This window comes from Python bivittatus, unplaced genomic scaffold (assembly GCF_059951505.1).
Source record: "Python bivittatus isolate LINGU-HERP-01145 unplaced genomic scaffold, Pbiv_v1 ctg000160_np1212, whole genome shotgun sequence".
In the NCBI taxonomy this organism is placed as follows: Eukaryota; Metazoa; Chordata; class Lepidosauria; order Squamata; family Pythonidae; genus Python; species Python bivittatus.
The window spans coordinates 11313499-11327944 of NW_028277076.1; the positions used below are offsets into that span (position 1 = coordinate 11313499).

General features: G+C 53.2%; 2 protein-coding genes across 6 annotated transcripts in view; one reads left to right on the forward strand and one right to left on the reverse strand.

Moving 5' to 3' along the window:
* The window catches only part of BRD3 (bromodomain containing 3), a 39244-nt gene extending 33248 nt beyond the window's left edge, over positions 1-5996 (forward strand). For 3 of the 5 annotated variants that reach the window (XM_088147236.1, XM_088147237.1, XM_025166791.2), the window contains exons 12-13: positions 2437-2565; positions 4074-5996. In XM_088147236.1, coding sequence (XP_088003362.1) covers positions 2437-2565; positions 4074-4189 — 245 coding nt within the window. In that variant the 3' untranslated portion in view covers positions 4190-5996. The remainder of the gene's footprint in view (positions 1-2436; positions 2566-4073) is intronic. The other 2 variants (XM_088147239.1, XM_088147238.1) reach the window with 1 other exon arrangement.
* Positions 5997-6132: 136 nt separating this feature from the next.
* BRD3OS (BRD3 opposite strand) lies at positions 6133-9243 on the reverse strand. Its single transcript, XM_088147242.1, has 3 exons — positions 9095-9243; positions 8205-8727; positions 6133-7294 (listed from the first exon to the last, which is right to left on the reverse strand). The coding sequence occupies exons 2-3, from the start codon at positions 8453-8455 to the stop codon at positions 7204-7206; spliced, it is 342 nt and encodes a 113-aa protein (XP_088003368.1). The 5' UTR covers positions 8456-8727; positions 9095-9243; the 3' UTR covers positions 6133-7203.
* Positions 9244-14446: the final 5203 nt, after the last annotated feature.

Sequence of the window (14446 nt, forward strand, 5' to 3'; positions counted from 1 at the left end):
CAGCAGCATCTGCACAGAAATGTACACACATCCCCAAGCAACATACTGCTGAAATGACCTCAAGCGTTCCTTGTCATCTATCAGTAAATAGACTAACAACAATGAAGGGGATGTCACATACCGTTGCCTTACTCTCTGCTCAGTGTGAACGGTTGACTAGCGTTCCTATTTATTCTCATACTTGCTTTACTTCCATCACATATCACTGTTCTCTTGTCACACTCAGCAACCAACTTTCAACTCCATGTTTGTACAAAATATTCTGTAATTCAAGCCAATGTACTTTCCTTGTTGACATGCTAAAGTGGCCTGGCACTAAGCCACATTTGCACTTTGCGAAATGCCGCTAAATACCTTCCCAGGTACATTTAACAAACTGGTCGCCTTGTAGTGTTTGCTTCCTGTTTGCTCCCTGCACCTCTGTTTGCTCTGACGCTCTTTCCTTTATATAGCACATTAATGACATTCTCCCAGTTGTCAGACCCAGGGGCAGCCTCTCCACTTGAATAAAAAAAGCCCACAGCCACCCCCTACATTCCCGTTTTAACATTTCTGCAGTTACACCATCAACATCCCCAGCCTTACGATTTTTAACACTCATGTTTTACTTTCCATCATTTTTCCTTGGATTCTAACAATTATAATACAGATTTCAATTTTGCTCTTTGACAAATCTCTACAATACCCATACCTCTCTCTAAAATATTCCTTCCCTACTCCTTCACTTCAGTTTCATCTCAAGTCATCTTTTCCTCTTTCCACACAAATACGGTATCATCTTTTTTTTGTAGCAACTCATATGCCACTTTTTCTCACCCGCAACCTTTTTCACTCATCATTCCATAAGCATCCTGTTTCGTGCTTCCCACTTGTATAATTTCATGCACTTCTCTGTGTCTTTGTAACCTAATGTTTTTCATTGTTTTCCAAGCAGCTTCCACATCCTCTTCCCTTACATCTAGTTTCCACTTGTTCTGTCTTCCAGGAATTACAGTTTCTCCTCCTGCAGTCATTCTCCTTTCTTCCCTTTCTTTTTCGTTTTTGTCCATTTTTTCCCAAGGTCCACTTCTGACACCAAGTCCAGAACCTCTTGTCCTTAAATTCTCTCAGTGCGTAATAAACAATTAAATCAGACATGCTTTTAGATTTATATTCATCCATTTTCCTTGTGTTTATATGAATGGACCAAATATGAATGGAAAGAAATGGACGTTTTTCTAAGCAGATTCTTGCCATTCATTTCCAGAACTCCAGGCTTTTTATCTATCCTCTCACCCTGTTCCTCTGGATGACATTTGTGCAGTGTGAGACATCGAGCGAAGGAGCCAGGGGTCCGGCCAGACCCTCAGGAGAACTCCTGGATAACAGGCTGCCAGATCTCTGGGGGAAGGGGCTGCCACAGAGAAGGCATGCTTCCTAGGTCCTGCTAGATGGCCACATTTAAGGGAAGGGACCTGGTAGTCTGCCCATTCTCTTCAACCACATGGGCGGGCAGATACCCTTGGGGAAGGGGGGTCCCACAAATCGAGACTAGTCCGGTGAAGGGAGACTGAAGATGGCTCTGTGCTGGAGCCTAGAGGACTGAGGCTGGGGGATGATGATCCTCTTCCAGTACTTGAAAGGATGTCATGAAGAAGAAGGAAAAGATGGGTTCTCTTTACCCTTTACGTTACAGAGTGCAGGGGATGGATGGAATGATGGGCTTAAGTGATGGAAAAGCAGGCGCTACTGTTAGGAAAACTTCCTTCCGGGAAGGGCCAAACACGAGGGAAGAGGTGGGCTTCCCTTTTGGCTGGATGGGTTCAGCAGGCTCTGTAATTTGGATTCCTTCCTGGAGTAGGGTTGGCCTACAGACCTCTGTCCCTTCCAGGCAGGTAGAACTTGGGTTCCAGCCCTTCCTATCCTGACTTCCTTCTGGCCGCTCAGGTTGGGCCCACTGAAGGGCCTCAGTAAGGCCTGCCCCTCGCCTGCAGAGCTGGGTGAGGTTTCCACGCCCCGCAAGGATGGGCTCTTGGCCCTGGCAGCTTCTGACTTGGTGATTCACTTCCAGTGGCTTCACTCTGCTTCTGCCGCCTTTGCGGACATCGCAGCGACACCCCTGCCCACCCCCTGCCCTGCTCAATTCAAGCCTGGGCACCCAGAGCCGAGTCACCACCCTCTCCTCTGCTGCTTCTGTGGCATCGCTCCCCTCGCACATGAACCCTCCTGTCTCCTCTGTGCCCATGGCATTGTCGCAGCGTGGCAGCCCAGGTCCTTGCCATCTGGACCACGGTCCAAAATCAACTTCAGGAAAACACTTAACAGAATGCTTAAAATAGGGCAGCCTGTTGTTCTGATGCAGATCGATTGACCATCTGGCTCTGCACATTGTGACCTGGCGTGGGGTAAGTTCCTGATTCTTCTCCCCATCGCATCCTTTCTGCTTTTCTCCCCCAGCTGCAAGTGGGAAGAAACAAGCGGCCAAGTCCAAGGAAGAGATGGCTCAGGAAAAGAAGAAAGAGCTGGAGAAGCGGTTGCAGGACGTGAGCGGGCAGCTGAGCAACAACAAGAAGCCGGCCAAGAAAGGTGAGCTGTTCCTGGCCGTGTTGGGCGATAGGGCGGAGGGGAGGGCAGCCCCCCTCCTGCTCTGGCTGGCCTTTGTCCCTCCCGCACGGCCAGGCAGCTGCTCTGGAGAAGAGGCTCCAGGACCCTGGCCCTGGCGGCCCACGCACCCGCGCTGCAGATGCCCGGTCGGTCTGGAGCAGGGTTTTTCCCACAGGGTTCGCGGGAGGCTGAAGGTCCAGGAACCTTCCCTCAGAGGCGGCTTGTCTTCTGCCGCTAGAGTTTTTCTTCATGAACAAAGTTCCAGGAAATGTGTTAACTAACAGGTTCCGTGGCCTGGAAAAGTTGTAAAACCCTGCTCTAGAACATGGCACACCAGCGGGACCCAGCCACCGGATTGGGAGAGGAGGATCGACTGATGCCTTCCAGGCCTTGAGTTCTTTGGCTCAGGGCGCCTGACGTTGGGGGTCTCTGAAGCGTGTGCTTGTTCGGGACGAGGGAAGACAGGCCTTCCTCCGCCCATGCCTCGTTACCCAGCCTTGGCTGCTTGGCGGTTCCCGGAAAAAGCAGCGACAGGCAGTTGGCAGCAGGACTGCCAGTATTCTTCATACGGGGGGGGGGAGGCAAGGAAGTACCCCTCCGAAGGCCAGTGTGGGAGGGGGGACAGAGCAGAGGAGCCCCGGCCCTGTAAAGTGCCTTTCGTGGTCAAGGGGGAGAGGACAGAGAGCACTGCCTGAGACGACCCCGGAGAAAGGCTTGGGGCCAGCAGGGCGGTGGCGGAGATGAAGGGATTCTGAAGGGCGACCGAGCCTGTGTCTCTTGGCGGGGACCACCATTTTTTGGCGAAATCCAGCTCCCGCGTCAAGCTGAGAGCCGTTTTGTCCCTGCCATGCGGTATTCAGGGGAAGGGTCTTGCTTCCCTCCCTGTGGCCACCACCCCCAGTCTCTCTCCAGGTTCCTCCTCGTCCTCCCTCACCCAGTGCATCCATGCCTCTTCCCCCGGCTCCCGCGGGCACAACACTTCCTTGCTCTTCCGCTCAGCTTTTCTGCCTGCTTGTGCACTTCCAAGCTATGCTGCAGAGAACATCCTAGCACACTGTTAGTGACCGGCCTACTGGGCAGGGCCGGCCCCACCTGCCTGTCATTTGGGTGTAACTGATTAATCCAGGGGGACTTTATCAGCTTGAGTTTCAAAAAGTATTTGTTGAAACATCAAGTTGCCTACAAGTCGGGCTCGTGACTTGCAACTGCAGCTTCTGGGCTTCCCAGCCCTGGGATCTCTTGGTGGTCTCCCATCTGAGGACTGAGCCATCCTTTTCAATATCAACTGTGATTCCCCCAAATCTGCATTAGAACAGCTATGATTCCACCCCTCCAGCAGAGCCTGGCTCCCAGGCCGCTTCTGGCAGCAGTGTTGAGCTGCAGCAGGGAAGTACGGGGGGGGGGGCTGGAAGGCGGGGCCGGAAGGGAAGCTGGGGTGGGAGCTGAGGCTCAGCTGACCACTCACGTCTGCCCCTTTTCCTGCTTGCTAGAAAAATCTGGCTCTGCCCCATCGGGGGGCCCGTCTCATCTCAGCAGCAGCAGCAGCTCCGAATCAGGGAGCACAAGTTCCAGCGGATCCAGTTCGGACAGCAGCGACTCAGAATGACCGGGGACTCTTCGCCTGCCTGGACCTGAAGCTTTGCAGCGTTCCCTCGCTTTATTTTTCTAATGGTTACTCTCTTCCATCATGACCAAGTCTGCGTTTTCCACTCTTTTAAAGCATTTTTAAAGGATTCAGTGTTACAGAATGACACCTCCTCTGAAGAGTTTCCTCCTGCTTTTATTAGGTCAAACGTCTGACTAGACTTGGTGGCAAATCATTTGCATCACTTAAAGTCTCTAAACCCTTTTTTAACCCAAGATGCTGAAATGCCGAAGGAGAACTCCACGAACAACGCGTTGGCCGCCTGTGGCCTGAACGCGGAGATGGGCAGCTTTGCCCTTCCGGGAGGCTCCCTTTGGCCACCCCGGCACTCTGATCCTTCCTGCCAGGACCTGAGGTGACGGGGGGAGGGATCTTGGAGGGGGGAGGACCCTCAGTGGATGGTACTGTAGCAGGAAGAGGCCGGCAATGGAAGGACGGCCACGGAGACCCGAAACCTCCTGCGCTCTGGTCTGCCGAACCTCCGACTGCAGCCTGGCAGGGGCACGCTTTCTCCATTGGGATGAAGATCGTAATCTTTTTTTTTAATAGATAAGAGGGAAGAAAAAGCTCATGTACTGTGGATTGTTTTTTAAAGCTTACCTTTTTAGATATTTCTTTTACCTTTTTTTAATCAATATAGAGATTCACGCTCCTGTTGCGAAAAATTCTCCAGAGGTGTCTGACCTGTTGAAGGCAGTGCCTGCGACCTGGGTGCATCACACTCCCTGGGCACAGCACGGGGTGAGGTGCCATGGGTTGGTCCCCAGCCCCCATTGGCAAGGCATTGCGTCTGCCTGCGCAGGATGGCATCGCCTGTTGGCCCATCGGGGGGTAGGAAGGCATAGCACCCCGGTTCCTCTCCCTGTTTGCCAGAGGAGGGGGCCTGGTTAGCCTCACTGCTTGGGGGTCTCCCGGTCAAGCAGCAGGTGGGACCCTGAGCTTCCGTTCTAAGCCTTGTGTTGGAGGGGGGAGGCTCCCATGCGGAGTTCCCCTCCAAGCAGCAGGGCGGCTTCTCTGGAGGCAAAGGGGCTGCCCCAGATCCGCCGAAAGGAGTCCCTGAGTCCCAGGACAGCAGGAAGGCTCCGCAGCTGGTGCCCTCGCCAAACCGTGGGCCAGGCCTCCCTTCTCGCAAGGTGAGCTTGTGTGTCGTGCAAGTGCAGGTCTCCAAATAATCAAAACTTTTACCTCAAGGTATGGTGGGAGAATATGCTTTGGGGAAGGGAAGGGGAGGGGTGGGCAAGTGATGTTTTTGTAAGGTTCATCCATTTTTTAAAAGCTATTTTTTTCTCCAGCCTGCCCTGGAGACCTGCACTTTGCACATGACACACCGGGAATTGATTATCCTTTTTCATGTACATAGAAATACTTTATTTATTAACTCCAGTGGTCACTTAAAATGTATCCTGCGTTTTGAAGAGCAGAGAAAAAATGTAGGTTTGTGTTGTTTTTAAAACTAAGCTCTGAAAAAAAATTGGGAATCCTTTTAATTTAAATGTATTTGACTTTTTAACCAACAGGTGCTATGGATCTTTGATAGTTTCCTGTTCTGGTGCTTATTCCTTGTATGTGTATTCAGTTTTGGGGAAATGGGATTGTTTGGGATTCTTTTGGTTTCTTTTTGTATAGACTTTGGACTTACAGGTATTGGTAACTTCCAGATAAAGCATGTTTTATTTGTATATTCCTAGTCTTCTCCCACGTCGGTCTTTTTCTCTGTATCTTGTTTTAAAGTAGAACAGTTTGGAAAAAAAATAAAGCGACAAAGACCCGTTTGAGAGCAGATGCCCCTTCTGTACTTGACGTGACACAAAGCTTGGGAGCAGAAGCGGGTGCTAAATTGTATTTTATTGACGGATGCAATCTGCAGGCCACGATTCTGGGCAGCTGGTTAAAGAAAAAATTCCAAGAATGGTCGAGCTGGCCGTCCTTGGGCCACTAAATCCAGAACTTCATCGCCCTCACCAAAGTCCCAGGCGGACTGAGCGGTGCAGCCGCCACAGCAGCTCCGCAGCCAGAGCGCTTTGGGCACCTTGAAAACTCGCTCCTTCCAGCGAACAAGGATCTACCTCGCTGGAGGCAGATATTTGGGGGCATCATGGAGTGTCCAAACGAAAGGAGAAAGGGCCACTGATAATTTGATAATTGTTTACCAAGGGTAAAATACGCACAAGAAGCAGATGCTGCGGCTGACTGAAGAAAGCTGACGGCCCCGATCCGCAAGGGGTTGTTTCACAGAATGGAGCTATTTGAACCCAGTTCTCCCACCAGAAGCCAAGCTGTACCTTCAGATCAAGGGCAGGTGCCACTCTCTGACAGTCATAGTTACAGCTGCTCCAGGCCCCAAGGAAAGCCATCTGGGAAGCCCAGAACTTGGAACTGGCATTCAAAGTGGGTTTTGGATTATCAAGCCATTCCTGGACGTCCCAATCTACCATGTCATCTGGAACCAAGTTTGGCAACTTGCGTGCCTGGATGGGATGGCTAACCTGGGGACCCTGCCATCGGCATCGGGGCCTGACAGCTGGAGGTCAAGTCTCATTTTCTGTGCAAGCAGAGTTTTCCCACTGGCATCTAAGCCCAGCTGGCTCCTTTGCCCTGTACCTGCAAACCAGCAGCTCACGGCTCAGCCAACAACTGCAAGCTGCGGCCAAACCCGAGAGTGTGGAGATGTCGCTGTTTAAGCTCTTGTGTGGATTCTGTCTCTCGGGGTGGTCCAGAGGCTTTGGAAGGGATGGCACACCCATCCATCTGCAGGCCAGATTTCAGCAAGCGAGTTTTGCCCATCAGCGATATTCCCTGGTTGTGGAATCGGGAGCTTACCAGTGAGGGTGTCGGCAACCAGCGGAGAAGCTGGCCTGGCCTGCGAGGAACACGAAGGGGGGCCGACGCACAAGGGCAAGCAGCAGAGAGGAAGCCCCTGGACTGAGCGCTGCAGTGTTTCTCCCCACGCCTGTCAGGGCCTCTGGGAATCATCGTCACAGCAGGAACCTTCGGAGCCCAGAAGGAAGCGCCAGAGACAGCTCTGGAACAGCTCCGTCCTGCATGGTGGGGGACGCCGGAGGAGACCTGCAGAGTAGCACAGAATCTGTTTCCCAAGGAGCAGCGCCACCCAACTTTGCCCTGGGTTCAAAACAAACTTCAGGGCACGGCTTTGAGGACCAGGACTGGGGTCCAGATTTACCCCATGGTCCAAGAGGAAACTCCTGTGGAGCAGGGTTCAGGCTTCCCCAACCAGGACCTCACAGGAAAGGGGCTAAATTTCTTTCTCTCACCCAATCTAGGTAGTTTGGACTACAGCTCCCATCAATCTCAGCCAGCACATTAGGGATGCTGGGAACGGCCTTGAGGGCATTGGAAAGGGTAGCCTCTTCCTGCATGTGCCCCAAGTCTCCTTTCGTCCCCCCATTTCTGTGGAAAGGTCCAGGAGCAAGTAGGAGGGCTGGGAATCCCTTCAGGGGTTTGCTTGCCTGTAAAATGGGGGGAGGAATATGAGCTGCTGCCCCACTGGGGCTCCCCTCGTTCCTCCCAGCAGGCAGCTGTCTGCGCTTGGCTCACCCAAAGCCACTGTTCCTGTCCAGGGGGAAAACATCTGAATGCAGCCTTCTGCCTGGAGCAGTACAGCCCTACTCCAAAGTAACCCTCCTCTAAAGACGCTGCAAAACGTGGGTTCAGGCTAGAGTTAGGAACTTGCTGCCTCCACCTACTGTCCGCCGGTGGGACGGCCACTTGGGGCAGAGGCTGTGCAGCCCCTGCCCTGAACCAGGATCGGCCCAGGTGGCTCCAGGGTCCGCTGTAACTCTGGTCCTATGAACTGCACCTTTATTTTTCCTTCCGAAGAGCCGGATGGCCGCGGTCGGAGCACAGAGCCAGCTCTGCAGAGAAACGAAGCTCTGGGGCACTTCCTACACCCCAAGCGTCCATCAATGCCGGGGAGGCGCTGACCGGGCCCCGGGATTTACCGCGGCGGTAGACTCACATCACGGAGCAGAAGCGGGACTGCCCGGTGTCCCTGGCGACCTCCGCTTTGCTTCTGTCCCGCACCAGGATGGCCTGGTTGCCGTACTGCGAGTACCAGGCGCTGCGGCTCCGGCTCAGGTAGGTCCCCGGGGACGAAGCCTCCAGCTGCTGCTGCTGCTGCTGCCAGATGAGCAGCGAGGCGTCCCTGTAGCGGAGGCGAGCGTAAGCCTCGGAGAGGGCTTTCTCGGCCAGCGGCGGGCGCCCCGACATCGCCGCCGCAGAGGGGCCGCGCCACGACGCCGGCCTGGCCAGGACCCAGGCCTCGGGCCGGAGCTGGCGGGCGGGCAACCGCTGCTCTCCTTCGGGGTCTCTTCGGCCGCGGAAGCCGGAGGTCGTGGAGGAGGCCCCGGGCCGGTTCCGGCGCTGAGCAAGGAAGGGCCGGCCTCGGCGGGCTCCGAGGCCGGGAGCGCCCGCCTGCTGCTCCTGCCGCCGTCGCCGCCGCCGCCAGGGCGACGGACCTTCTTGCTGGGCGGCGGGGCCGTCTGGAAAGAAGGGCAGAGAGAGGAGGGGGCTCCTGGAGTGTCCCAAAGCGCCAGCCGGGCCCCACCGCGCGCCCCCCGCCCGCCCTTTCCCCTTCCCCGTCGGAGCATTACGAAAGCTGGCCGGCCGCTGCGGGCTGCGGGCTGCGCGCTGGCCAGACCAGAGGGCGGCTCGGCGGAGCAGCTCCCTTCCCAAAACCACGAACAAGGCGGCCCCTACGGCTCCTGACCCGGGATCGGCCGAGCCGCGACGGAGCCACGGCTTCGCCCCCACCGGAGAAGACGGCGGCGGGGGGGGGCGCTGCAGCCCGACTCCCCCGCCCGACTCCCCCGCGCCCCTGCCCCAACGTCGCCTGCATCCCCGCCGTACCTCTGCTCCGGCAAGCGGCGGGCGAGGCGGGAAGGGCCGTTGGGAGGGACGCGGCGCGGCGCCCGAAGAGGCCCTCCGCCGCCAGGCTGGCGCGCTCGCCTCCGCCTGCCGCGGCTGCCCGCCGCCCTCCTCCGGCGTCGGCGCGGTCTCCTCGCTACGGCGGGGGCGGAGAGGCCGGGCGCGCGTCACCGGGCGGAGCTCCGACCCGGCCAGCCCCGCTCGGCCGTTGCCCGCGGCTGGCCTCGGCCGCTCGGCGCGGGGCTCCGCGCGGACCGGAAGCGGCCGGGCTCCTTCGCCGCGCCCGCGGGCCCCGCTCCGCCGTCGCCGCCGCTCCCTCTCCCTCTCCCGGCGCGGCGCTCCGGGTGCCCTCCCTCCGACAGGCCCGGCGCGTTCCCGCCGAGCCGCCCCGAGCTCCGTCGCCTGGGTTTTGTTGCGGAAGCCAGAGTGGTCTTGGGGTCGCTGGGGGAAAGGGCTAGCGGCCCAGAATGGCCGCGGTTTCCTGCGGTTAATTCAGTCCAGCTACGGCTTAACCCTGGTCCGTAGTTTAAACACGAGTGTAATCTCTGGCTCGCGTGCAAGGCTTCAGTGAACGGCCCCCGCAGTGCCCGTTGGCGTTACCCTGCGCTGCCGGGGTCTGAGTTTGGCGCGGAGGAGATGCGGGGGGAATAGCGAGCCCTTCCAGGAAAGGCATTTGAGTCCTGGGCAAGGAGCAAGCCTCAGTTCTGCAGCGATGGGTCGAGGCAGAGGGGCTGGGGCAGCAGGGCACCTGATCCACTTTAACGGCTGTCCCGGAGGCACCTGACCTTGCCTACCTCGCAGGGCTGACACTGCCCCAGCAAGAGGACCTGGGTGAGGCCTTCCAAAAGCAAATAGCAGATGGGCTGTTGTTCCCTTTTGCGGTCAGGGGTAGGGTGATCAGTCAACTGCTGACAGTCTCCTCTGCAAGTTTGTGTACCAAAGCCATCATCACAACAAGGATACGGCACCCATCAGTTACACCCATGGTGAGCAAAAACATTCTGGGCGTGAGATTTTAACACCGGTGGTGGGCAAAAAAAGGAGCAAGAACCTGCAGATTTATCACAAGGCCTGCACTTGTTGTGATGGGAGACACCAGTGACCCCAGCTCAGCTGAGGGAGACCCCGCCAGGAAATGCCTGGCTTGTCTTGTTGGCGACTTTCTCCTTTGGCGGATGGAGGAAGACAAGAGGATTCCAGCCAAGAAGCAGGAGCAGGGTGGGGGGTGGGGGGGCATGCCTGGGTCATCCTGGAGTTCCAGGTGGACTCCTGGCTGGTTCAGAAATGAATGTGGGTCGAGGCCATCCGATGTTCCATGGGCAAGGGGCTGCCACTGAGAAGGCATGACTCGGGGGTCCCACAAGATGACCTTGTTTCGCAGAAGGGACCCGGAACTTGCTCCCTCTGCTAGATCTGGTGGGGCGGCAGAGACGATGGGGAAAGGTAGCCCCACAAGCAGTCTGGCCCTATGCCATGGAGGGCTTTGTAAGGACGACCAGCAGCTGGAGTCAGACCCTGGCATCCATAGGCGCTTGGGCAATGCAAGTATCCCATGATACTCCAGTTAGCAACCTAGTTGGAGTTGGGGGCATGGCCATTAAGGGCCAAGAGGGCTGGCTCAGAAACCACCCTCCAAGGGCGCCGGTCATCAGACCCGCATGAAGTATTGAGCGGGGAGACGCAATGTCCGCCTTGGGTCTTTGCACTGCACAGGCAGATGACGGGTTGGCCTCTCCAACTCCTTCCAACAGGGGTCCCTGAGCCCCTTCCCCACGACCCCTACCTTGCGCACGCGCACACCGCAGGCGAGGCCTGGTTGGTACCCTCCACCTTCTGGAGAGAAGGCCCCTCTCTGCTCCTTTGCTCTGGAGGACGAGAGGGGAGGATGCCCAAAGGCAGTGGGCCACTGACAATGCGCCATTAAGTCGGTGTCAGGTCTTAACAACCGCGTGGATGGATTTTCTCCAGGACAATCTGCCCCAACCTGGTCCTTCACGTCTTCCAATGGGTCCCCCACTGCTGCTGTAATTGAGTTCAGCATTTCAGCTATCTAATTAGTGTCATCAGCACAGCACAGGTTATTGATGTTTCTTCTTTTAATTTTAGAATCACACTAATTTTCTTCCACTCCAGCTTCTCTGATTCATACAGATTGAATAAATAAGGGGAGACCATTCAGCCTCGTCTCACTCCTTTGCCAACTTGGAGCCAGCCTGTTTCACCATGTTCTGTTCAGAGTGTAGCTTCCTGACCTGGGTATGGGTTTTGCATGAGAACGATGAGATGTTCTGGGATTCCCATTTTTCTAAGCACGCTCTATAGCTTGACATGATTGGCACAATCAAAGGCCTTTCTATGATCAATGAAGCACATACTGACTTCTTTTGGGTATTCTTTGGCTTTCTCAATTATCCAGTGTGCATCAGCAATGATGCCTCTTGTTCCTCAGCCTTTTCTAAAGCCAGCTTGAACATCTGGCACCTCCCTTTCCATGTAGGGCTCTACTCTGTGTTGGATGATCCTAAGCATTACTTTTGCTAGCATGTGAAATTAAGGGTGCTGCACAATAGGTTTAAGTCTCCTTTCTTTGATATTGGTATGTAGACTGACCTCCAAACTTTTGGTCACTCTCCAGATTTGCCGGTCTTAGTTTGGTTAGAACCTTTTACAGACTCTTCTTCTGTTATTTGTCATAGTTCTGTCCATCAATTCCTGTAGCTTTCTGATTTGCTAATGAACAGAGTGTTCAGATCTTGTGAGTATGGGATATCTTCTAAAGTATCGTGAATAATGACATCCCTACTGTATAAAATGTCAGTATACTACTTCCACCCTTGTTTCATCTTCTTGGAATCGGTATCTGCTCTTTGGTACCCTTTAGCACACCAGTTTGAAGTTGGAACCCCCTCTAAGTTCAGAGATCTTTTGGAAGGCTTTCCTTACTTTTCCATGTCTGCTTCCATCCTCAGTGTCTCTATAGATGTTGCTGTAATTCTGCTTCTTGTCTCCTCTGACAGCTCTCCGAAACTCCCTTTTAAGTCCCTTTCCGAGGTTTTTGTCTTTCTTGGCATTGGCTTCCCTTCCCTTCTTGGCAATTTCATCTGGTTTGCTTTCTTTTGGTTTTTTTCACTTTCACCCTTAACAATTTCTTTGATTTCATTCCACAGTTCCTCTGGTTCCCTATCTATGAGGTTGAGGGCTTCAAAGTGATTCCCAGCATTCTTGAAAATGTTAGGTGTATAGCCAAATCATATCATCGAAACTGGTTGGCTTTCTTCTTCCACTTTAGCTTAGCTTGGAATTTGCACATGAGCAGTTCATGATCTGCTTAACAGTCAGGCCCTGACCATATCTTGGCTGTTATAACTGAACCCTTCCACCTCAAATTAACTCTGTGGTCAATTTGATTTCTGTGTACTCCATCTGGTGATGTCCATGTATATTAGGTATCATTTCGGTTGTTTGAAGACTATGTTAGCCATGAAAAGATAATTGGATCGGCAAAAACTGATAAGTCTTATCCTGTTTCATTTTGGTTTCTTAGGCCATGCAGTCCAACTATGATCCTCCTCAATGTTTCCAACGCTGGCATTCCAATCTCCAACCACAAACAGCCTGTTCTGTTGACTTCAAATTGAACTTGATCTAAAACTCATCAACCTCCTCTTCTTCTGCATCAGTGGTTGGAGTATAAACTTGGACAATCATCATATTAAAGGGTTGACCATGAAGACTAACTGATATTATTCGGTCAATAATCACATTGTAGCCCAGTACTAGCCTTCCTAACTATGAACCCAGTGCTGTTCCTTTTTTGTGTTTCATGTCCTGAGTAATAAACAGTGTGATCCTCTGATTGAAAGTGATTGATTCTACTCCATCTCAATTTGCTAATGACTAAGATGTCAATGTGTAGTCAATTCATTTCATGCTTCTTACCTTCCATGTTCCCACTGTAATTCTGCCTTTGCAGCTTCCGATTTTCTTTTCCTGCATGGCAACATCAACAACGAGACATCCCAAAGGCTTTAATCTGGCCATGTCATAAACACCATTGGTGCTCCAAAAGATCCCCAGCTTTTCCTCAGTAGTGTGTTGAGTGCCATAATCTGGCTGCGTATTGTCCATCTGTTTATATTTTCTATCCATGGATAGAAATCCATGGATACCATTTTTTTGGTAAAAATACAGGAGGGGTTCACCGTTGCCTTCTCCCGCACAGTATGACTGGACGCCTTTGCCCTCGTCCCTAAAGGGGTCCTCTGCCTCCAGCATCTTCCCACATCGCTGCTGCCCAATATAGGTGCCCGCTGGCTTTATTTAGCTGGGCAGCTGGGATGATCCTCACCCCTGGGCTGACTCTGCTGGGGGTACCTGCTCTTGGCACACACTCCCGACCTTCTTCGCTCATCCCTCCCAGGAACACCAGCCCCCCTCTGCCATGATGGGGCAGCCCAGCAGGACTGGGGGGGAGGGGGAGGGGAGAGAAATTGTGAACATCCTTAAAAACATGGGTGTACCAGGCTGCCTCAACTGCTTAGTGAAGAATTTGTATGATTATCAGAAAGCAACAATTTAAATGGAATTAAATGGTTGAAAATTGGGGAAAGAGTGCACCAAGGTTGTATATTTGTTTATATGAAAAATATATGATGAGTAATAAGAACATGGAATTAAAATTGCTGAGAGAAACAGCAACCTCAAATATGCTGAATATATTTAACCATCAAATATACTTTGATGGCTGGAAGTAGGAAAGACTTCCGGAAATGTTTCTTTTGAAGGTGAAAGTAGAGAGTGTAAAAGCCAGTTTGCTACTTAGTATTAAAAAAGATAATTCATAGGCAAAGAAGAAGTGGAAGTAGTGATGGACTTCATCTTCCTAGGCTACAAAAATTTGACAGGGATGGTGATTGTAGCCATGAAATAAAGAGACATCTGCTGCTGGGGAGAAAGATTACAAGAGACAAAATATTAAACTGTAAAGACATCACACTGACAACAAAGGAGCCCACTGTCAAGGCCACAGTCTTCCCAATGGTAACATATGGTTGTGAAAATTGGACCATCAGAAAGGCTGAACAAAGGAACATTGATGCTTCTGGATTGTGATGTTGGAGAAAATAGTTGAGAAAACCTTAAGGAGGTTAGCACATACAAGGAGGCAGATTATCCAGACCCTTTTCAGTCTGAATTCAGACTAAGGTGTGGGATGGGAATGACATTGGTTGCTGTGGTGGAGGACTTCCTTCCTGATCCGGGGGGGCGGGGGGAATGCACCCTTTCAGTCTCACTAGACCTTTGCAGCATTCAGTACTATCAACCATGGTACCC

What these genes read in the sequence shown, in the direction of transcription:
- BRD3OS (XM_088147242.1), bottom strand. Translation starts at nt 8,455, where the DNA reads ATGTCGGGGCGCCCGCCGCTGGCCGAGAAAGCCCTCTCCGAGGCTTAC. An exon ending in TCCCGCTTCTGCTCCGTGAT is followed by an intron (nt 7,295 to 8,204) that starts GTGAGTCTACCG and finishes GCTACTCTGCAG; the next exon opens with GTCTCCTCCGGCGTCCCCCA.